The sequence below is a fragment of the Onychostoma macrolepis genome, chromosome 17 (assembly GCF_012432095.1).
Source record: "Onychostoma macrolepis isolate SWU-2019 chromosome 17, ASM1243209v1, whole genome shotgun sequence".
In the NCBI taxonomy this organism is placed as follows: domain Eukaryota; kingdom Metazoa; phylum Chordata; class Actinopteri; order Cypriniformes; family Cyprinidae; genus Onychostoma; species Onychostoma macrolepis.
The window spans coordinates 23,393,285-23,417,785 of NC_081171.1; the positions used below are offsets into that span (position 1 = coordinate 23,393,285).

General features: G+C 37.7%; 2 protein-coding genes across 2 annotated transcripts; one reads left to right on the forward strand and one right to left on the reverse strand.

Annotated features, from left to right (window-relative positions):
• Positions 1-54: 54 nt before the first annotated feature.
• Positions 55-16,314, reverse strand: coq6 (coenzyme Q6 monooxygenase). The gene is made up of 12 exons (XM_058750414.1): positions 15,773-16,314; positions 15,260-15,394; positions 13,742-13,800; positions 11,859-11,985; positions 10,443-10,573; positions 10,227-10,334; positions 10,031-10,093; positions 9,765-9,872; positions 8,161-8,363; positions 1,925-2,040; positions 925-1,091; positions 55-185 (listed from the first exon to the last, which is right to left on the reverse strand). The coding sequence occupies exons 1-12, from the start codon at positions 15,984-15,986 to the stop codon at positions 156-158; spliced, it is 1,461 nt and encodes a 486-aa protein (XP_058606397.1). The 5' UTR covers positions 15,987-16,314; the 3' UTR covers positions 55-155.
• A 92-nt stretch (positions 16,315-16,406) lies between these two features.
• On the forward strand, positions 16,407-24,107 carry fam161b (FAM161 centrosomal protein B). The gene is made up of 9 exons (XM_058749283.1): positions 16,407-16,710; positions 17,282-17,592; positions 17,882-18,324; positions 18,707-19,038; positions 19,125-19,246; positions 19,870-20,037; positions 20,116-20,215; positions 20,303-20,469; positions 20,855-24,107. Exons 1-9 carry the CDS (start codon positions 16,693-16,695, stop codon positions 20,934-20,936), a joined length of 1,743 nt encoding a protein of 580 aa, XP_058605266.1. The 5' UTR covers positions 16,407-16,692; the 3' UTR covers positions 20,937-24,107.
• Positions 24,108-24,501: the final 394 nt, after the last annotated feature.

A 24,501-nucleotide genomic window follows, 5' to 3' on the forward strand; every position in this document is an offset into this window, starting at 1 on the left:
ATCTTCATATGGGTGATTGGAAAAGATGGCATAAAAATGTTTTACCACAAAGACTGAGGAATAAAATATAATTTATTAATTTACACTTATACATTCCATGAACAAAATCTTCTAACATTAGAGATCCAGCAAACATCCAGTTTGCAGCTAGTGTTTTACTTGCTGGCGTAGGCCATGATCTGCTCCTGTGGGTACAAGAAATAAAATATAAATTGAGGTAAGTGACTTGCAGGTAAGCAATAGTCATAATGAGAAACGCACATCTTCCCACTTTTGATCGTGAAGGGTGATAAGTTCTTCTGACATTACATTTGAGGCACATAAACTGGCTGTAACATCTACAATAGAAACAGCAAATGTGGGAGATATCTCTCAAGGCTTAAGACAAGTTACGGGCCCTCTGGTTGGAATCGCTTAGTAAAGGAATGAAGCCATTTCATAAGAGTGGCCTGTAATAAAAAGGAGTGTGAAAACACAAGCCAACACCACCATGCACAGCCCTGCAACTCCACCCACACACTTTCGGTAACAGTAAATTTAGGGCTAAACATAGCCATAGTAGTAGCTCCTGACCATGTAAATTACAGGCACGGATAAGAGTAGAAAGGCATGTAATCAGAGGACAAGATGGGGGGATGGGGTTAGAGAGGGGAAGAAGTCAGAGGAAGAGTTAAAGAGGGAGCAAAATTTGGAGAGGTGAAAGAAGGCTGAAGCTGGAAGCAGAACAGAGTGGAGAAAGAGGCACAGAAGACAGAAATGAACAAGAAAATGAGCGGACTGCCACAGAGCTAAGGAAAAGAGCAAGGTCCAAAATAATGGAATACGATGGAAGGGAACAGATTGTCCAATAATTTCAGAGCAAGAATTAAAAATAAATCTGATATTTTGAAGGAATTGTGGGAAGAATAAGAGATGTGATCATACTTTAAGTGGAGGCAGTGCGTTGGTAGCCTGCAGGCCGAAGGTTCTCAGTAGAACCATAGGGGCGGCATTAGTGGAGTACAGTCTCTGCATGAGGTCAACGGCTGCCATCATAGGAAGATTGTGTCGCTGACGTTCAGTCTCAAACTCCAACAAGTGCTGCATGGCTCCTAGAGTTCAAAGGAACAATAGTTAAACAGTAAAGCTTGTGAAGTACTCTCTTTTTTCTTCAAAAGTTGTCCTTTCTGTTATCCATTTGGTGCTTGCTGTCTGCACAGAATTCACAATCTCTCCAGATTTACACAACAAACATATGGCATCAACTTTTACACATCTCGTGTTAAAATACTATTAATTAGCAATACAAAGGTAGTTCTTTCCGCTAAATTTAACACATTTGACCACATTTACTACAATTCCATAACATAAAATTCAGGTAATTTTCCTCCAAAATCAAATATCTGCAATATGAACGAATATGGAGAACATCACTTCTTGCTCTTAATTATACATGTATGAATTTCTAAGAAACTGATGTCAACAGTTCCTCATAAGATTTCCATTTGTGGCTGCAAAGAAATTTATGAGCAGTACTTGGCAGGAGTGACAAGTAAAAACACTGTATACTGCTCCAGGACAACCAGTTCTTTTTACTGAAGATCACCCTCAATATAAGGAAATGGAAAAGAGCTTATGAAAAACCACAGACAGCTCCACTGGGCTCTTCTGAACCAAAAATATGCTACTTCAGGTATGAAATACTGAATGCACATAGAGCCTTCATGTCCTTCATGTTTCTTGTCACGTTTCTTCAACGTGAGGCAGTACTTCACAATATAGCTTATATAATGTATGAGTTTCTTATTAGATATGCAAATTACAAGACTTCATCTAATGCTTATTAAATGAAAATATTTGATCTACATCTCTGGAAACTCATACAAGTAAAAATCCAGTGAACACATACATTCAGCTTGACTGCTGATGATATTGGAACACTTACCAAGGTCTTTTCCATTAAATGCTGCTTGACTAAGAACTTTTGTGAGATAGGCCACATCGCCAAAGCCTAGATTGGCACCTTGGCCGGCTAAAGGATGGACTCTGTGTGCAGCATCTCTGAAATTAGAAAGATCAGAAAATATAGAGAGGAAGCCTTCAGTCAGGAGCCATATTTAACTTTACCGGCCAAACCTACCGAAACCTCCTCCTTGTGGATTCTATATTACCTTAGAAATACATCATCACATAGGTCTCAGAAAACCACATAAATAGTACAGCTGCACTATAAACCTAACATATTGAGAGATTTCTCATTTATATATACATATGACTCTATAGACCATTTCAACGGCTATTCGGCTGTTTATGGAAGTGACTTCTTTGGTCCTCGGACGTTTCTGGTTAATGTTCGAGCGCATTCAAAACAATGGCGGCTGGCGCTTGATACACAGTAGGATTGCGATAATTTATTTAATCCTGCTGTTTAAATTGTCAAAATTAAAATTGAGATCCTTGTTGCTCAGTGGTTGGGTGCTCCCTCTGGGCTGGAACTAACATTCATTTATAAATAATCGGAAATTAAAGGGTTATATTTCCGAGAAACGCGCCTGGATTGCAGCAGTGAAGCGAGAAGCAGAATAGCAACTAGCAGCTCTAGGATATACAGCGAACATTTCCATTCAGTTAAGGAAATATCGTTTCCCTTTTGTTTATATGCAGTATTGGTCAAAGTCACACTATACATTACTATTAGTATTAGATTTATTACTATTAGACATTACTATTTTTAATGTTTTTAAAAGACGTCTCTTATGCTCATCAAGCCTCCATTTTATTTGATCAAAAATACAGACAAAAACAGTAATATTGTGAAATATTACTACATTTTAAAATAATGGTTTTGTTTTAATATTCTTTATATTTATTTCTGTGATGCAAAGCTGAATTTTCATCAGCCTTAACTCGTCTTGTCACATGATCCTTCAGAGATCATTCTTATGTGCAGATTTGATATTTGGTTATTGTCAGTGTTGGAAAAAATTGTGCTGCTTAATATTTTTCTGGAACCTGTGATACTTTATACAGAATTGATTGATTGAATCCTGGCAGGGATTTTCAAAATATAGAAATCTTTCCTAACAGTATGTCCTTACCATCACTTTTTTAATCGATTTAAAATCCTTGCTGAATACATGTATTAATATTCTTTCAAAAAATAAATAAAAAATACTGACCCCAAACTTTTGAACAGTAGTAGCATGTTGTTACAAAATATTTATATTTTAAATAAATGCTGTTCTTTTATTCTTCAAAGAATTCTAAAATTATCACAGGTTATAAAAAATATTAAGCAGCACAATTGTTTCCAACACTGATAATAAGCATATTAGAATGATTTCTGAAGGATCATGTGACACTGATAACTGGAGTAATTATTGATCACAGAAATAAATTATATTTTAAAGCACATTAAAATATTTTAAATTGTAATAATATTTCAAAATATGACTCTTTTTGTCTGTATTTTTGATCAATTAAATGCAGGCTTGATGAGCATTGGAGACATTGGAGTCTGTTTTGTTTTTCTCGTCTGGTCGATGCTACAGAGTTCTGAGCACCAGAACGGCCAGCACAGGAACAGTTTCTTCCCTCAGGCAGTCAATCTCATGAACACCTGACAATAATTGTGGAACACACACTATTTATACACTTATAAATAGATTATAAATATACATTTCAATTGCACATAATATACCTGTACATATAACTGTCTATTGTTATATACCCGTACATGCAATTGTCAATTTGTATATTGCAATTCCTTATTTACTTGTAAAATTGTTTAATTCTTCTTTTTATTATCTGTGTTTTTTGTCCTGTCGCTGTCATCATGTGTAAACATACCTGGCAGTAAAGCTCATTCTGATTCGGAAAAACATTAAAAATAGTAATAGTGCCCACACTTTTGACCAGTACTACTGTATGTGTATGTGTTTACAGTAAATGTGCATAAAAACATTTATAACCACATATATACTGTATTTAGTGTGTGTGCATTTATTAATCTGCATGTAGGCTATACTTTTATCTTTTAAAAAAACTAATAAAGGTGTGTGCAAAACACGGTAGCCAGCACTGAATTGCATTCATCTTATTTAAAGATGCTTATTTAAAGTCTCAGTGATATGTGTCGGGTCCCCGCTATACTAGCAGCAACACTCACAAATGTTCACAGAACAAGCGGGAACCCAGTGAGCCTGTAGCTTTCTATATTTCTGTTTTATCACGTGATAGAAAGTCTAAGGCCTTCTCAAACCGTACAGCTGACCCATCTAATCTGCGGCCTGTAATGCGTCAATCTGAGATTGCTGTAGAGACAAAATGTAATTCCATCAAGTTAGCATTTTTAAACATTCGCTCACTAAAAAATAAATCATTTCTGATCAATGATTTTATAACCACAAACAACCTGGATTTTATGTTTCTAACTGAAACAAGGCTAGAAGACAGCTGCAGTGCAACAGTCCTCAATGAAACAGCCCCTCCTAACTTTACAAGTGTCTGCAGGACTGTTAGGAGAGGTGGAGGTGTAGCTGCTCTATTTAAAGATGTTTATCAATGTAAGCAAGTGTCATTTGGTCAGTATTTGTCTTTTGAATACCTAGGTATTGTGCTGAAAGGTGCTCCACGCATTCTGTTTATCATTATTTACAGACCTCCAAAATACTCTCCAGCCTTTGTTAAAGAGTTCACAGAACTGTTATCAATGATTTCCTCAGAGTTTGACTGTTTTACTATTGCAGGGGATTTTAATTTTCACATAGATAATGCAGAAATCAAAACTGCAAAAGAAATTATTACTGTTTTAAACACCTTTGATCTGATCCAGCATGTGCATGGACCCACACACAATCGTGGACACACTCTAGATTTACTCATCAGTAAAGGTCTAAACATTTCATCCATTGTTGTTAAGGATGTAGCACTATCTGATCACTTCTGTATTTTCTTTGATATATTGATCTCTGTTACCACTGAATCTAGATCTGTCTCTGTCAGAAAGAGATGCATTAATGAGAACACTAGTGCACTATTTATGAAGGCTATATCTTTAACACCAAGCATTTCTGCAGACTCTGTTGATCTTCTCCTGGATTCTTTTAACTCAAAAGTTAAGAATGTTATTGATGATATTGCTCCGACAAGGGTCTGCAAGAAGAATGGCAGACAAAAATCACCATGGAGAAAATCAACAGCAGTTCAGAGTATGAAAAGACAATGCAGAAAAGCTGAGCGGATGTGGCGGAAGACAAAAAAGCATCTATAAAGACAGCCTTCATGCTTTCAATGTGGAACTAGCCACAGCTAGACAGACCTTCTTCTCAAACCTTATAAACAGTAACAAACAACTCTCGCACTCTTTTTGCTACTGTGGAGAGACTGACAAACCCCCCAAGTCAGAGTCCCAGTGAAATGCTCTCCGACAGTAAATGCAACGAGTTTGCTTCCTTCTTTTCTGAGAAGATCAATAATATCAGAAAGGAGATTGGCATATCTACTTTTGCAGAGGTCACACAGATTCGACCGCAATTTCAAAAAGTAGTGACTATGTCTGTTTTTGAAGCAATTGATTGCAAAATTTTGAAAGAAACCTTAAATCATCAACCTGCTATCTTGACACACTTCCCACATCTTTTTTCAAAAGTGTGCTTAACTGTTTAGAAGCAGATCTCTTAGAAGTGGTGAACGCTTCACTTCTTTCTGGGACTTTTCCAAACTCCCTGAAAACTGCAGTTGTTAAGCCCTTCTGAAAAAGCGCAATCTTGATAACACAATGTTGAACAACTATAGACCAATATCAAATCTTCCGTTCATAGGTAAGATTATTGAAAAGGTAGTTTTTAAATCAGCTGAACAACTACTTAAACTTAAATGGATACCTGGACAATTTTCAATCTGGTTTCCGAGCACATCACAGCACAGAGACAGCACTCATTAAGATAATAAATGATATTCGCTTCAATTCTGATTCAGGCAAAATATCAGTGCTGGTACTACTAGATCTTAGTGCTGCGTTTGACACTCTCGATCATAACATACATCTAGAGAGACTAGAAAACTGGGTTGGGCTTTCTGGGATGGTACTCAAATGGTTCAGGTCATACTTAGAAGGGAGTCGTTATTATGCGAGTATAGGAGAGCATAAGTCTAAGTGGACGTCCATGACATGCGGAGTCCCACAAGGCTCAATTCTTGCACCGCTCTTGTTTTGCCTGTATATGCTCCCACTAAGTCAAATAATGAGAAAGAACCAAATTGCCTATCACAGCTATGCTGATGATACGCAGATTTACCTAGCCTTATCTCCAAATGACTACAGCCCCATTGACTCCCTCTGCCAATGCATTGATGAAATAAACTGTTGGATGTCCCAGAACTTTCTTCAGTTAAATAAGGAGAAAACTGAAGTCATTGCATTTGGAAACAAAGATGAAGTTCTCAAGGTGAATGCATACCTTGACTCTAGGGGTCAAACAACTAAAAACCAAGTCAAAAATCTTGGGGTGTTTCTGGAGACAGACCTTAGTTTTAGTAGTCATGTCAAAGCAGTAACTAAATCAGCATACTATCATCTCAAAAACATTGCAAGAATTAGATGTTTTGTTTCCAGTCAAGACTTGGAGAAACTGGTTCATGCCTTTATCACCAGCAGGGTGGATTATTGTAATGGTCTCCTCACTGGCCTTCCAAAGAAGACCATTAGACAGCTGCAGCTCATCCAGAACGCTGCTGTCAGGATTCTGACTAGAACCAGAAAATTTTAGCATATTACACCAGTCCTCAGGTCCTTACACTGGCTTCCAGTTACATTTAGGATTGATTTTAAAGTACTTTTACTCGTTTATAAATCTCTAAATGGCCTAGGACCTAAATACATTGGAGATATGCTCACTGAATATAAACCTAACAGACCACTCAGATCATTAGGATTGAGTCAGCTAGAAATACCAAGGGTTCACACAAAACAAGGGGAGTCTGCTTTTAGCTTTTATGCCGCCCGCAGTTGGAACCAGCTTCCAGAAGAGATCAGATGTGCTAAAACATTAGCCACTTTTAAATCCGGACTCAAAACTCATCTGTTTAGCTGTGCATTTGTTGAATGAGCACTGTGCTACGTCCGAACTGATTGCACTATGTATAATCATTTTCTATTCTTAAATGTTTTAAATTCTTTTAAAATAAATTTTTAAATCACTTTGTTTTTATTGTTGTGATTTTTATAATTTTTAATTTCTTATTATTTTTAATGACTATTTCACTTCCTTTTATGTAAAGCACTTTGAATTACCATTGTGTATGAAATGTGCTATATAAATAAACTTGCCTTGCCTTATTTGTGACAACATGATGGCTGAAAGAGCATTCAAATTCTTTCTCGCACTGTTCCACAGCAACAAACTTAACCAAACTTAGCACACACTTTAAAACGAGTAATAATGGCATGTAGTGATTAGTTTATTAGCATTCATATAGCGTTGTAATATACATGCATGTTCTGTAAAACTGCAGTGAAACTATATGTATTGTGAAAAGCGCTATACAAATAAATATGGAAAATAATATTTGCATAGATATACAGACTGACCCAGCAATGCAAGTGAAATGTCAACTAATCAGCTCCCCGGACATCTTGGCGACAAACCATGATAAGTACGTTAGTGACACTGTTTGTCTAGCTTCAGTTTAACCAAACATAAGACTGATGTCATCCATTGTACGAACAAATGATCCCAAACTTTCCGCTACGGAGTTAATTGTAAGCATCCAGACTGCCATACATTTACCGCCATCTCTCGCATACATGCACAGGCAGCATCAGTCAGAGCCGCTTTGAGCTGTCCGGAAGACTACTTTTAATGCTCCTTGTAGGTTTGCGCCTCAGACATATTTAGGGTATTCCAATCACCGTTTATTTATTTATTTATTAAATAACTTAAATATTACGTTTTCGCTAGACTTAAATAGTACGCGGTTGTATTGACAGATCTGAGATTTGAAAATGGCGCAACCAGAAATGCTTCAGGGCCAGACATGCGCAGTAGAGTTCCAACGCCTTTGTTATTGTTTACGTCCTTGAAATGGTCTATACTTATGAAAAAAAAAAAAAAAAAGAAAAAGTAAATTCTGAACAAATACTCAAACCAAAAATCGTTTCATTCAACTTTGCAAACATACCCAATGATGGCCACTCTGTGGCGGATGTATTCTGTGGCATGGCCCATGCCTAGTGGGAACATGACCCGGCTCTTTGGGCTAATACCTGCAACGCTAGGCGGAAGCTGACGTGCAGAGCCACTGTCAGGCATCAGGACAGAAAGGGCCGTCCGAAACAGAGATCCGGCAGTCTCCACCAGCTCAGAATGGTTCTCATTACTCCACTGAAGAGAGTAAAACAGAGAAGTGAATAACAGTGGCAATGGCACCAGAGGAGTGATGTGTGCAAGAACCTCTATTCAAAATAGAGCTGTTAAGCTTAAATTGGATGGAAGATGAGTGGAGAGCCAGTTAAAAGACAATCATGAATACTGCTAATGTCATTCCAAAACCATATGACTTTCTTTCATCTAAAATGTAAAAGTATGACTTGTGAAACATCTTTAAGGAGGACTAAATGAAAGCACCATAAAAGTCCATACGACCCATGCGCTCTGATGCAAGCAAGTTTGAAAACTCATTCTGAATCTTACAGGGGGAAAAAACAAAAAACAAACAACCCACCTGAAACCAAATAAATCTCATTTTTTGATATTTATCATTTTCCATCCATCTGAACTTTCTCCCTCTCTAAACAGATATATATTTATTTTTTCTCCTGCAATAACACACAGTTTCTTAAAATTAATTCAGGAATCACACATTAATTGTGGTTGTGGCTGATATCAACACTCCCAGTTTCTGTTAATAAAAAAGTTGGAAAACGAACAGGAAAACAAAAATACCAGAGGTATACTGGGGGACCTTAAAGTCAAAAAGGCTGAGAACCACTGCTTTAGAGGACTTGGAAAAGAGCACAGAATAGACTTCTTCAAATGACACTTTTATAGTGCTTTTTTTTTTTTTGTCCTTTTTGGATCATGACAGTCCCTGGTCACTGCTGCTTTTTATTGTATGGGAAAGAGCTCCGCAAACATCCTTCAGTGAAACGCCACAATTTTGAAGAAATAAAGTCATATGGGTTTAGAACGACATGAAGTCGAGTAAATAATGACATGAGTTTTATTAATTTAATGCAATCTTTATCTTGAGATCTAGAGGTAAGCTATACCTTCTTCCTTTTGTGCACTAAAAGCACTAAAGTCTTAAAAGACAGGTAATTCAGCAGAGATGCAAAAACCATGCCTAATTAAAGTAAAATGCTGAGCAGGCCACAAATTTGAGTTTGGTCTGTAGAAAAAAACATTCCGTGGAGTAATGACCAACACTGGCAAACCTTGGGCTTAATTAGCAAACCAGTTTTGATGGCAAGCGTGACTCAGATGCAAAGGCCTGTGACCAGTAAGGCCAGTAAAAATAGCCAGCTTGGGAAAAGAGGAGTTTCTTTGACGGAAACAAACAAGAAGAAGAAAAAAAAGGGTGTGAGGGTCAGTTTGAGGGCATTCAGCCGAAATGAAGAGAATGCAGAGCACAGATAGGACATTTCAATCAAAAATCACTTCTTTATTATGCTATTCTACATATCAAAATGAACTATTGCAATATTGTAGAAGCACAGCGCTCGTAAGGTGTTCAGTTTAGGGAGGTGGACCATATGTGTGGCAACAGTGTGAGTGTTTACTCACAAATGCAGAGTTAATGGCATCCACAAAGCTCTCTTCATCCAGCTGTAGAAGTTCTTCGGCATGCTGATGACTGGTGGACCAGACCAGTGAGCTCTCCGTGTCTGACAACTGCACAGCAGACACATACACCACGTCTGGGCTTGAGTACCATTACAAACACATTTATTTCCATCTGACCACTAAGCGATATCACGACGAGCCAATGAAACAAATCAAGTACAACTGACATCATTTACAAGTAAAATAAACTCTTATGGTCAGCTCACAGGAAGCATTGCAATGGGTCCGGATGGTAGGAACCTCTGCCAGGCTACGTTATTTTCTGTGGGCTGGAAAACAATATCGCAAGGTTAATGCAATTCTGCAATGTGACATTTCTAGGCAAATTACAGTTTTCAATAAGTTGTGAAAAACACATGAGAAGCAATATAATTTAAACTTGTAACTGGAGGATCATCATACCTCAGACAAATGTAGAACAGCGACAACTGCTGATTGATCGTAGTTCCATTTGACTGTTGGGATGCCAGCCTCTCTCCGCACCATTGAGTTCGGCCCATCAGCACCAATCTGAAAGAGCCAAATCAAACCTACCTTAGGAAGTTGAGGTTCTGCTTATGTAGTTATGCACTGTTCGGTTTGTAATACCAAATGACAAACGGGATAAATTCTACAAACCAACAGCTTTGTGTGGAGGGTCTTTCCATTAGCTAGAGTCACCTGAACCCAAGGGATGGACTCAGAGATATGGTAAGGACGGGGCCAGGTGTACTTCACCACTTTTGTTCGGTACTGCACTTCAACGTGGTCTGGTTTAGACATGAATGATAATCACACCAAAACATCATCACACATTAAAATGAAACAAAAGGAGCATTAGTCCAAATCTTGTTCGGTTCCACTTGAGAAATGGGAAAAAAATCCAAACAAACAGGGTTTGGCTGTGACAAAGTCAAAAATTAAGGATCATCAAACCACCTCATAAAACACAAAGTTGTTTTCCTTTCTGGTTGAGGCCTGCTAGCATTGACAATTCTCTTAATGGCTTTGGCAAGTCACCCACGGCTGACTAATAGTGTTTATCTACAAGCAAACCGTGCAATACTTATGACCAGCTGCCAATATCCTGCACACAACAGAGGATGAAAGTAAAGGAAGCAGAAAATCCACTTTCCTTAGAATCACTGGCGGTCTAACATGAAAAGATCCGGAATCATGCCAATGTTTCGGACTTCGAGACCATTCTGTCCACAAAATTGAACACTAGTTCTTGTGCACGGGTGAGAAATATTGGCTTCTTGCTGATTTGAGAGCAGAGTAACGGGAAAAAAAACAGCTGGCTGATGCATGTACTCTTTGTATAGTACTTCAGCAGAAATAGCAGACTGTTAAAAACTTGACAGAAACACGTGAACACGCACGTGCTACCGCACATCTGTTAAAACGCAAGATGCATTTTAAAAAAGGCCTGTTTTTAAAAATATGCCGTTTTACAGAGCATAGCGTGGAAAAGCCAAATGCAAAGCCTTGGAACGGTTTGGTTAATTACAACAACAAAATGTTACAGTAAAATGCTGTCCGTGCTCAGGCACCCCGAGCGAGTGAGATGCCACGGCTGGAAAGGAATGTGGTTTTGTTAAATGGGTCAATAGACCACTGCACGTGTCTGAACAGGGTGGCAATTCTCGTGGGGCTTTTGACTCCCACCAAAAGTAATGTGCTGGATGATCGAAATAGCAGGAAAAACACGGATGCGTCCAAAGAAGTGGAATCTTTAGGAAAAAAAAAAAACTGAAGAAGAAAGATGTTCAAAAGGAGTACGAGTACAAATAAACATTTTGCCAAGACAGGAAGGAATGGCTTGTGGTGACATCATTTGCCAAGCCATCCCTAAAACTAATTAACAGGGAGCCCACTCAGCGCTCGAGAGTGCTGGGGAAAACATTTAGCAACATGGAAAAAGCACAGCAAAAGCAACGATCAGGGATATATCATCATGTAAAGATCAAAGTTTAGTGTGCGAAGCAATGATTACCAAAACAAACACATAAATCGATCCATATATATCAAACATCAAAATGTGGAACCCGTTACCAGAGAGTGTCTGCAGCTGTTTGGTGAGGGCGGCCACAATGACGTCGTTCTCAACGATGTACGCCATCTCGTCCTGCAGACTCTCCTTATCAAATGTAATCAGGGCATCTGAACAAGCATCCCAAACCTAAAGCAAAGAACCAAATTATTGCTGTGGTTTACAACTCTATCCTTATGTGACCGCTCGGGCGCTATTTATGGATTTCCAAAAGAGCACGTGCTTCATTGAACTTCAACACATCAAAGCCGTTTGACTGAGTGAAGAGTTTTGCCAGATACTCTAACCAAACATCAGCCACCAACAGCTTTTGAGGTTGCACGGTTGACTTTGTAAACGCACTGGGGTAAGGCAGAAATGTAAAATGCCATTCTTCGTGGCGATTTATGCTTGTATTTATAGTTAAGCCAATAATAAATAACAAATATGCGAACATTACTGTCGAGCTAAGTTTGTTTCATCCGAGTTGCCTTGCAACTTGGTTAATAAAACATGCAGATGGTTTTAAATGCAAAAGGTCTTGGTGATGGATGCAGCTATATTTTAAAAACGAAAATGACTTGTAACTAAGGTGACCGGCAAACAATTAAATCCATGAGTAACATGGATTCAGAAGGACTGTTCTATCCTTCTTGTTACACAGCCATGCTAAAACCACTAATAGTAGTGGTTTTGCAATTTTTGATATATGGTTACGTGGAAGATTTAAAACGTGACCAACCCACAATTATAAGGATTTTACACATAGGAAAAACACAGCTGTTGATAAGTTTTGGAGTTGCTATGTACGTCCAGTCGCTGCCAAATTAAAGCGTCCCTTGCCCAAAATGACCCTTTTAACGCGATCGTTTCTGTAACAAAGATACCAGAAAAGATTCAGACCACTGTGGAGGAAAATAAATCTAGCTGATAACACTTTAGGGAACCTCCACACTTTTTTCTGGAACATGGCACTTCCCAAGCCCACTTTAGTCGCTTTCCTCCAACCGCTTGAATTTAATTGGAGGGCAAGAGGGAACCTAGCTCAGTTCCTTTGCAATTTCATCCTTGTTTGGACATAAATGCACTCACAAACAAAAAAGAAAATTCTTAAAGGATACAGGAAAGTATAATGGGTGAGGTATATTACTATAAAGTGCACACTGATGACACCCCTTAGTTTGCCCAGAAACCACAGGATTTCATTCTGGCAGTGAAAAATCCACATCTTACAGGAGAAACCCCACCACAGCATAGTAAACGAAGGGGCCTTTTACTTGTGATCTCCACACTCTCCACAGCTTTTAACTCCTCTCCCTGCATCTCACATGAATCTTCGTAATTAGTAGACATGGTTAGATTTATGTCATCCCGCTAAATAAGACTCTAATAGATAAACTGTGGCTGCAAGCAAAACCAAGCTTAACTGTCAGGTTGCGATGCGGAGTTTGAGGTTCTGCATCTCTAATGTATGTTTTGTATTCGGAGGCTGTGGTTCTGTAGCATTAATTTATGGGTGGCTGCTTACAGCGTGATGAGGCAAACAACGATGAGTAAAACACGATACAGCTGTTTTTAATAGAGTGGCCTCCTGCTCTCAGGAAAATAAGCAGGTACGGTCATAGTAAATAACTGTGTTGGTTACACATAATGTGTTTTGATTTAGTGGTTAGTTGCTTTTAAATGATGCGAGTTTTTTTTTGGTGTGATTACTGATTACTCCATTTACATTTTTAATTGTAAAAAAGTACAATAGGGTGTAGGGTGTTTTGACTGACATTCAATGAAGTGCCAGGTAACACTGTGGTGCGCGAATATGATTATCATTCAGTAGAATGTGATACTATCATTGCATAACAGCACCGCCCAAGTAATCATTGTATTACAACATACTGGTTTTACTGACCTGCATTTTATTATACGGCTTGCATCTCATATTTACAATATGGTCCCAAGCACCAAGACCTGTAACACAATAGGACACAATTAAAATGTTTATCCTTTATCATATCCAACCAGAGCTAAATGTAGTAAAGGAAAAAGAACACAGCGCAAGAGAGAAAGCTACCTACTGACCTACTTCCTGGTGAATCTTTCATATACAAACATTATACTGTAAATAGTTTTAATGACAGGAGTGCAGCTTCAGAGCTTTGAATGGAACAGATGTACTCATCCTCACCACAGACCTCGTGATTGGATTGTGCCTCCACATTACCCAAAGTACTGGTTCTAAATGATGCCCAACATTGCCCATAATGCAAACATGCATTCTGTGGACACAATCAAAAGCATATGTTTCGTTCAACATAACATAACTGTGTAGCCTGGCAACGGAGGGTGGCTCAATGTCTGTGGCATCACATCTACTACTGTCCAACTAAAATCTATTGTTTTTTGTTGGGTTTTTTTTTAAGTTTTTTGGCCAAACCTTTTCTGTACTTCTTCATTTTGGAATTTGTGACAATTAAAAGATACTAGTAAGAAATTTGATCTGCTATCAAGGGCTAAAGAGAACTGTCTTTTTACCCAATGTTTTATAGTGTATAAAAATTAAAGTCATTAAAGACAAAAGTGAACAATTTCAATAAAAACAATATATTCTGTTCCCCAGTGAATTATTACATACTATGTAGATATTATTATAGTAATAATAATACATTTTAGTTTAAGAACTTGTGCTTTTGTCATTTTATTGATTTATTCATTTTAGTACTAATTTCCATTTAGCCTTATATTTATTTAAGTTTTAGTTATTTTAAAACTTTAACTCAAACATATTTATTTTAGGTAATTGCCAAGGCAGCAATTCAACAGTTCCATGAGTTTTTTTGTATATTTTATGGTAACACTTTACAATAAGGTTCCATTTGTTAACATGAACTAACAATGAACAATGAAAAGCATTTATTAATCTTAGTTAATGCTGAATCCAACATTTACTACATTAATAAAATGAAAAGTTGTATCTATTAATGTTAATGGACCTGAGCTAACATGAACTAACAATGAAGTTGTATTTTTATTAACTAACATTAACAAAGATTAATAAATACTGTAACAAATGCATTGCACATTGTAAGTTAATGTTAGGTAATGCATTACATATAGTTTGTAAAGTGTTACCTATTTTATTACCCATTTCAATTTTATTTCAATTAATGAAAAATATTTTTAACGGTTTTTGTTAACAACCAAACCAAAGTTTGGCAAAAAACAAAGTTTGGTTTTAAGAGACTATATTCTATTTTGTATTTAATGGTGCTCTTTGTCCATTTTTTGGAAGACATGGATAAATAAATTAAGAATTATGATTATTTTTTGGAGCTACCCAAGGTAGATAAAACGGCTTGTATGGTGTTCCTCTATAGAGCCATATGAACCACACAGAATTTTTTTTTTAAAAAGCTACACAAATCCGTACCACTAAGAAGCGTTGCTGAGCCTGGGCTGATGGAGCTGACCCTTGTACTGTAGGTCTCTGGAACCCTGTCCATCTCTTTTTTGTGACCAGCTTCCAGCAGAAGAATCTTCTTCCCTGCCAAATTTGGATCTAGACCTGAAAGAAGCACACAGATTAAATGCAGGAAGATTTATTTTCATTCATTGTCCTTTCTAAATCCCTGTGATGTGGTTTCTTCTCTAATTTTGCATATTTTACCTTAGAACAACTTACTAAACTTTGTATAAAATCTGTGCGTAGATTGCACGCTGCTTACTTTAGCATTCTACGGGCATGAGAATGTCACATTGTTGTACAACCGCAATTGCACCCTTCACCTCCAGCTAAAACACTTTCATCAAGCAAAATAACAACCTCTCTTCGCGTGAAAAAAACAAGGGTAAAGAAAAGTCACGGGAAGGACTTCATTACAACTGGGAAGTGTGGCGTGGGAGAATGGAGCTGGCTGGGTGCATGTTAGGGACACTCACTCACCCAAAGAACACGCCATAGCGGTGCCCACCATTCCCCCGCCGGATATTATAATGTCAAAGGGCTCGTTTTCAGAAGTGCTGGACTCCTCATCTCGTTCGGAGGACGCGAATCCTCTAACGTTACGCACCGCTTGCGCTCCATTGAGTGCCCTCAGTGCAACACACTGCCGTCCTAACCCGAGCACTGCTAGCTTAGCTTTCGCAAAAGTGAACATTTCAGCGAAAAAACAGACGTGATACAACTTATTATAACTGACAAGCCTAAAAGTAAATATCTAAATCTCTTCGTTATATTTGTCCTGTTATTGACAATAACGGTACACTCTCTATCATCCAGCCATGTTGTTGTTGATAGAGAGCACGTAAGAGTTCTGTTTGCTATACTCCTTCCGGATTTTAAAAGCCACTGAAATAATGAAAACGAATCATGGACACTCCCAAAACATTTCATTTGTCTTCACTTTACAAGTGAAACGTATGTCACAAACAGCAGAATAAAATGACAGTGTAAAAGTTGTGTCTTTTAAAATACTTTCACTTCTGCGCTCTTGTTCAGAGATGGTAGCACGGTGGGAGCAGGTTACCTTCAGCGCCATCTGCCGCCGTGGAGGATACATACTATCAAGTGCGTTTAGTTACTTTAAACATGAAAGTTGGCGACATGTATCCGTGCTTTGTTGCTGCATACAGTGTTTGCTGAGAAACAGATGCTATTCTGTATCTAGCATTCCTGGAAGACATAACGTTACCGTGATAAACTCAGGAGTCAGTGTCGTGCTCAGGGCCGGTGGGTGGAGACTGTCACTGCTGATCTCTGGATCATGATATCTGCCGATTCCAGGGAAATGAAGAGTGTCTTGATCTTTCAGAGTTAATGGATGAGTGTTTGAATGATGTCCTCATAGCGGGCCTGATTACACCATGGATCAGATGACAATGGTGAGAAAAAAATCAATAATGGCGGAAGAGGGTATGAATTCAAATAGAAACACGTCTGATATTTTCCATTTTATTTATCGATTCAACATTGATTAATCTGCTTTTGTTGTTGTTTATACAGTTAATTTTGAATGCTTTTGGCGAAGGCGAACAACAATAATAACAGAGCGTAACTATGCGCGTTTGGGGTTGCCATAGTAACAACATTTACGCTGTTGAGTTGACGTTCAACACAGCTCAGAAAAAGCAACAACAAAAGACAACGTCAATATTTTATCGTCAATAATGATAACAAACAATGTTGTTATCATATATATATATATATATATATATATATATAATCAGTTTGCGCTTGCATTCATGGAAATCTGTGCTCCCTGACGTTGTTCAGCCAGCCTAATAACAATATTAAATGCAGTACAAATATTTCACGTAGATTCCCAAAATATTGTTTAGAGTAGTTTCACTTACATAGCATGTTATAATAAATGTTAAATACTGTTTCTTTCAGCTCCTTTCATATTTCAAAACTAAGACAAACCAACAAACTAAATACAGATTTTCTGTGCAGATCTCTCCCACTTTAGATATCTCTAGATCTGAAGAGGGAGACAATGTGCACGTTTCAGAAAGCCTGCTGTCCTGTAATGAGGACAGAGATAAGTCTGAACTATCTCTTGAGTTGCATTTGGAGGCTCTGAAGGCCAAACGCAAGCAGCAGCTGGAGAAATTAGAGCTTCGGCACCAGAATGGCTTGGAGAAGAGGCTCCTGCAGAACTCCCTGCTCGCCTCGAGCACTGAATGGATACTTAAATCCAAAATACCCCAGCAGAGCATCAGCAATCATGATGGGCGAAACTCTGAGAACCGCAAACACCACAGGTAATTCAAATCTTAAATACGATACACTCTCAGAAATAAAGGTACAAAAGCTGTCACTGGGGCGGTACCTTTTCAAAAGGTATACTTTTGTACCTATTAGGTTCAAATATGTACACTTTAAGTACTAATATGTACCTTTAAGGTACCAAAATGGACCCTTTAGGTACAAACATGTACCTTTTGAAAAGGTACCGCCCCAGTGACAGCTTTTGTACCTTTATTTCTGAGAGTGTAACAATGTTCTCATTGATCTTGAACTGAAACAGACGTCTTCCAATCTTGTCCTCAGTTCAAAGGTGATTCTGCAGAATTTGACCTCAAATGGAGTCAAGGCACCAAGAACTACTGGAACTAATACTTTGGGAACAGTGACAGAGAGACAGAGGAAGCCTCTCCCCCAGGAGTCACAGAAAGCCAAAGAGGAGGCAGACCTGGCCGAGTGTCAGAAACAGTTTTGTGTCGCTCCCGTCCCTGAGCACGTCTCAAAGCCTCTTTATGATGAACTCATCCATGAACAAGAGCGCTTGAGGAAGGAAGGTCGTGAGCAGAGGAGAGATTTCCTCTTGACCATCCAGAAGCCCTTCAGGTTCCACAAGAGGGAGGAGAAGAAGCGAGAGAGGCTGAAGGAGGAGATGGCCTCTGCCGATAAAAGTGAAAAAACAGAACAAGTTTATGTGAGAAAACCTATACCGAAAGCGGTCTCAGACCCCAGCTTCTCTGAACAATTGAAAGGTGCCATTTATTTGAATATGTATCAAAATAAAGTATAATATATTATTTTATATGCTCTTGTATGTACTAAACACAATATGAAGAGTTCAGATGCAAAAGCCTCTAAGTGCCATCTTGTAAAATGAGCATTTTTATCAGGCTCCTATACTGTATGTGTAGGTCCAGTAATTTCACTTTAATGGCAATTAATAGATTCTTTTCATTGCCATCAAAGAGAAACAACTAAACATAAGCATAGGAGCCTGAGAAAAAATGCAAAGTTTAGAAGAAAATTTCAAATTTTTATATGTAGCACATTTAAAGAAAAAGTTTATTTTATTCTTATTTAAAACATCGTCATTTACTCAGCTTCTAAACCTGTATTTATGTGATGCTGGTTCAGAGCAGGAGCAGCAAAGGAAGATTCGCATTCATCTGAGAGCTCAGGAGACTCTGAAAGCCTCTTCAGCACCCATTCAAAGGCAGGAACCCAGTGCAGATAGACAGACCCGCAGTGTTCAGAAGAGCAAAAGCAAGATGCTGGGTTACTTGGACCAGAAGCTGTCCTTCAGACCTACAACTAACGCTGCCGTGCCTGACTTTGATAAGCTCTACCAGGCCTTTCAACAAAAGGCAATGGAGGCAGCAGAGAGGAGAGATGTCACTCACTGTAAACCCTTCCAGCTGCGCACGTCCACACTACAGCCACGTCACAGGAGCCCAGAAAACCCACAGGTTGCTATTTAGATGATTTAGTTTAGATTCATTTAATGCAATTCCTATGAAGAATGTGTTTTATTTTTTATATTTTTCTTGACTAGAAATCTACAGACAAGACGAATCTAAAGAGAAGCAGTTCATTTGGCGGCCTAACGTCACTGTCTATGGACACTCTTCCAACTTACATAACAGATGCTGCCAGGAAAAGATCCATGGCTGTAAGGTGAGCCTGCCACTTCCTAATTTTTCCTAATTTTATAAAACTTTTCAATGACTAAAATCATTAAAGTAATCATATGTTCTTTTATGATTCACAATACACATGCATGGTCTTTTTTGCACAATTCTTGACTTCACTGTTATTTGTAATTTTTCATTAAATCCTGTTGGCTGCACAGGCTATTGGTTAATGCAAATAGCAAATTTAGCATCGTTTTAGGCTAGTATTGTTGGTTCCACACTTTTAAAATGCACTTTCAAACATCTTTGCAATACTTAAACTAATTAAATAAAATAAAAACTGTATTAGAGTTGCATGGCTATTTTAATAAAGCAATAAACAATTATTTAAAGCAATAGAAAATAATGTATTTTAGAAATATATTCAGAAATATGTCGTATTACAGAAATAAAATAGTTATTTTCTTTTGTCTTTTGTATTTATCTATTATATTCTCTTATAAAACAGAAAACAGATATTATTTATAATGAATTGTATGCGCATAATAGATGTTATATATGCACATATAGTTAATTGGATTTATTCCACTACAATGAAGTGTTGATTTACCAATTAAAATTTGCTTTTCTATTATCATAATAATTATCCTATAATCTGTCATACAGGAGGTCTCTGGAGCTGAAGGACCTCAAGGAGCAGGAGAATGCAAAGTGGATGAAGCAGCACAAAATCAAGTCTCAAGCTATGAGCAGGGCAGTAGCAATGAGAGCCAAGGCAATGGACCCTCATAAAAGTCTTAAAGAGGTCTACCAAGAGAAACTCAAACAGAACCGGTGAGCACTTTGAAAATTAAAAATGTCTGAGGACAAGCCAGGAATGCGATAACTGATTATGAGTTGTTGTGAATGTAGGCAAACTGATCTGGAGAGGATGAAAGATTATCAAAAAGAGCTGAAGGAAATCAAAACCCGAGTAACAGCTCGCCCGTACCTGTTTGAGCAGGTGTCGCAGGTACGCTACTTAATATTCAAAATGCATTCTTCTTCCAAATAATGTAACTTTCATATTTTACCATATGCATATACCTAATGCTTTCAGAAAAATGCCAAGAATAATGCTGAACGCAGATACAGGAATACTTTGGAACAAGCAGGTCTGGACGAAAGTTTTGTGAGATCAAAGGGAGAAACAAATAAGGCCATCCATGTGAACAATGAGTCTGCGGAAGAGGATCATGACAGCACTGAAAGCGAAACCCAGAAGAGGTATGGAGACACATGAATGATGGGGTTTAAAATGAATGTTCACATTTGTTTTGCTGTGAATATGTGTTATGATTATCACAGAGCGGAACAAATCTGTTCCATTCAAAGATTTAACAGTGTGTTAAAGTATTTATCCTAGTTTTAATGAAAGGTTTGACATTACTTCCTCTCTCGTGACCCATACACATCAAAATAAAATCATCTTACTCAATGCAAATACAGTAGATGCGGTTTTGACATGAAAAGATCTGTTCATTATAAATCTTTCTTTTTATGAGTTTATGTCAGCTTTATTGTCATTGGCGTAGCGAAAAAGTAACCATGCAAATATTATGATGTAGCAGTCATATGGATACACGCTGTTCTACTATCGTTTTATTTACAGTGCAGGAAGTGGGGAAGACAGTGTCACAAATGAGGAGGAAAAAGAAGGGAATGTGGAAACCAAAGAGGAAGAGTTGTGCTGACAGACGCGGTTGGTGGGCCAGTGTATTTCATCCATATTCCATATGTGCAGGGGAGACTGTGGTCAGACAACAAATTGCTGGCAGATCGTTTCAGTTTTGAAAAATTATGTTGTGCATGATTTACTTGAATGCAGATTTTATTTTTTATTTTGTAGATTTTACTGTATTTTGCATTACTGTATATTGCGCCAGTGAATCAGTGTGGGTCTTTATACAGCTGAGCCCTCTTGTTTGTTAAAGTTTTTTACAATAGAGAAGGGATTATGAAGTTTCAAGAAATTCCATATGGGTGTCATAACATTTTTAATAAAACAGAAAATCAAAAGCAAGTTTAATTTTATGATTCTAAGCATGTTACGGGGGCTACCGACCCAACAAAGAAAGAAATAACCAAAAAAAAAAAAACACTTGGCAACCAGAGGAGCTGCATATTAAAAGCAGTATATTTGCTAGAGTTCTACTTACTGCACATTAAATCATCTTGTAAACCACAGAAACAGCTCTTGGGTTTGGTGTTGGGCACCCTCAGGGTTTGCAAACTGTAAATTGGGGAAGCATTGTCTTGGCATGAACACATCTTCCACCTGGAGTCTGTCAAATGTGGCTTTGAATGTCTGCTATAATTATGAACTATAACTGTGACAGAGACTAGCTTTATTCATGAAACTCCATTTGAATAAGTACACAAATAACATTCTAAGACAACTCTTCTTTAGCACAAGGCCCATCTGAAATTCTCATTCCTGAAGTCAGGCTATTTTGAGAGTCATAGCACTGTTTGAGTAAACAGCCCTTGCACATTTATCCTCTATTGGAAAAAGAGCTTGTGCTAGTGCATTTGGCCACATCAAGAGCTTTTTACTCCAACTGGCTTCTTCAGTGCTGGTTGGATTTCGGTGATTTTTTTTAAGGAATTAAAGGAATTTGTGTTTCTGTGTATAGGGATGGAAAGTTCTTAGTTATTTTAAAGATTCTGAGGCATAATTTCTGCTTTTGCTGTTACATGATGATCTCAAGATGGGACATAATTACTTTAAACAAGCCGTGTAGCATGCAGTGTAGTTTAAAGGCTAAAATTGAACTTTTGGCGAAAATAGTATAGCCATAGCCAATCTTGTCCATTTTGTTGTATAACTTGTATATTTAGTGGTTAAAGGAGTGATGACACTGACAAATTAAATGAGTCAACTGCACATTTGAAAATGACTGCCCAGTTTCACCTCACGATACCCATTCATTTTGTTTCGGAAATTCTTTTTTTTGTTGTGGCTGAAAGAGGTTTAAGTGGAAGTACAGTAGGGCTTTGTTCCAATTCTAATACTGATATACACTAGAATTATGTCTTTTACTGGTAATGGGAGAGTCAGGGGGTCAAGATTTGGCAGCAGTTTGGTGCATCATTTCGAAAGGAGTGTATTTACAGGTTGTGTGTATATGAACATCACCACAAAGTCCTAAGAGTGGGAAACTTTTGATTTTGAACTCAAGATTCAGATTTGGGGTGTGTCGTGGACATGGAGGATGGGATGCTGCAGCAATGCTGTATTTTTTTAGGCCAATCTGAAAGTTTGCATCACACTGGTTTCCTCGACACAATATTTCAATTGGCTTTTGGATTATCGCAGAAATGTTGCTCTGTTAACAACAAAAGTTTATAATTCTGACATGTTTTGTTTATCATGATAATCTTCACAAATGAACAACTTTATGTTGGCACCGATAGCCTCGTGGGAAGCGTGCCGACATATAGCGTCATTGCGCTACGGGCGTCCCAAGTTTGAATCCCGGCTCGAGGGCATTTCCTGATCCCCCCTCTCTCTCTCTCTCTCTCTCTCCAACTTTGCTTCCTGTCACTTCTACACTGTTCTATTCTAATAAAGTGGGGGGAAAATGCCAAAAATAAATCAAATGAACAGAACTTTAATGAATTTTAAGCCTAAATACTATTGCTAAGTAAAAAAAAAAGTTAGTCTAAATAAACTACACAGTCTACGCATGACTTCAACATCATTACTAATAAGCTTCCAACAAATAATTATTTGCAGGAATACAATAAACACTAGTGAGTAGATGAGTTTACACTTTCAGCATGATCACGTTTAATATCCCAGACAACCTCTGTAGTCCCTTTTAGCCACTTGTTACACTCTTAAGAATAAAGCTTAAAAGGGGGGTTTCACAGCGATGCCATAGAACCGGTTTTGGTTCCCCAAAGGACCTTTCAGTGAACAGTTCTTAAAGAACCATTTTTTTTCCTAGTGTGAAGAACATTTTAATAATCTAAAGAACCCTTTTCTACTGTAAAGAACCTTTTGTGGAATGAAAAGTTTCCATGGATGGTAAAGGTTCTTTGTGGAACCATTGATGCCAATAAAGAACCTTTATTTTTAAGAGTGTAAGCCTATTTCAAGACATGTAAATGCTTAAAAGAAAATCATGAATATGGTATAACTGATGTGTTTTATGACCTAAAATAAAACATTAAAAATATATTGAGCTTGTGTTAACCAAAAAACATTGACTTTAGAACAATGGAATCGAAAATGCAAAAAAAGTTGTGAAACTCATTTCCTGCAGCACTCTATGGATATAGTTTACAGTAAAATGCATGAAATTATTATTCTTTAAAAAAAAATTTATTTACAGTAAGCCTGGCTAAGTTGCATGTACAAAATAGGCTAGTATTGGACAATTACAATAGAGCATGTAACGATTCAGAACATAAAATTATTAAAAACATAAAAGAAAAGTCGGTGCGGATAGTCTTGTGGGCAATGCGCTGATATGGTGCCATTGTGCTACAGGCGTCCTGAGTTCGAATCCCAGCTCGAAAACCTTTCCAAATCCCGCCCCCCTCTCTCTCTTCGGTTCCTGTCAGCTCTACACTGTCCTATCACAATAAAATGCAAAAACACCAAAAAATAAAAGTCACGTCATAAAGTAGTGGTTTGATACAACAGCCCTCCTGGTTACATATTGTTTTAATTTGTGTTTAGGCATTAGCATCTTGCTAAAACTTTTGAGTTTTTAATTTTGACAAAAAAAAAAAAAAAACTGCAATGGCAGTTAGCAACTTCAGCCTTGCATTCTGAAAATGTTGACATAATGCTATCATTCTAAGAAATTAATTTTATTTGGTATCTGTTAAATATGTAGATTCAATAAAGTTGACTGACAAAACTCAGTGTCCATCTTGTCTGTTTCATGCACACACATTACTCAAGTCGTTTAGGGAGGACAGAACGCTGCGTTTGAGTGACAGCTTCTATCTTGAGCTTTAAGTGTCAGATCACTGAAAGTTCAAGTGCTCCTGCGAGGTCGCCATGGCAACTGTGCTCTCTCCTGTCACACTATCTTCAAGTGCTTTGGGTCTTGCTGTCACAACCGAATGTCCCTTACATTGATAACATGCTAGATATAGCTCTGAATCAGGTAGGACATAAGGTGCGAATTATTCAGGGAATCCCTGCAAATACATTTGTTCATCTACATGTGAACATGAAGAAAATATAATAAAATAAACAGAGGGATTGACTAAGATTTCTTAATAAACAATTTTTGAATT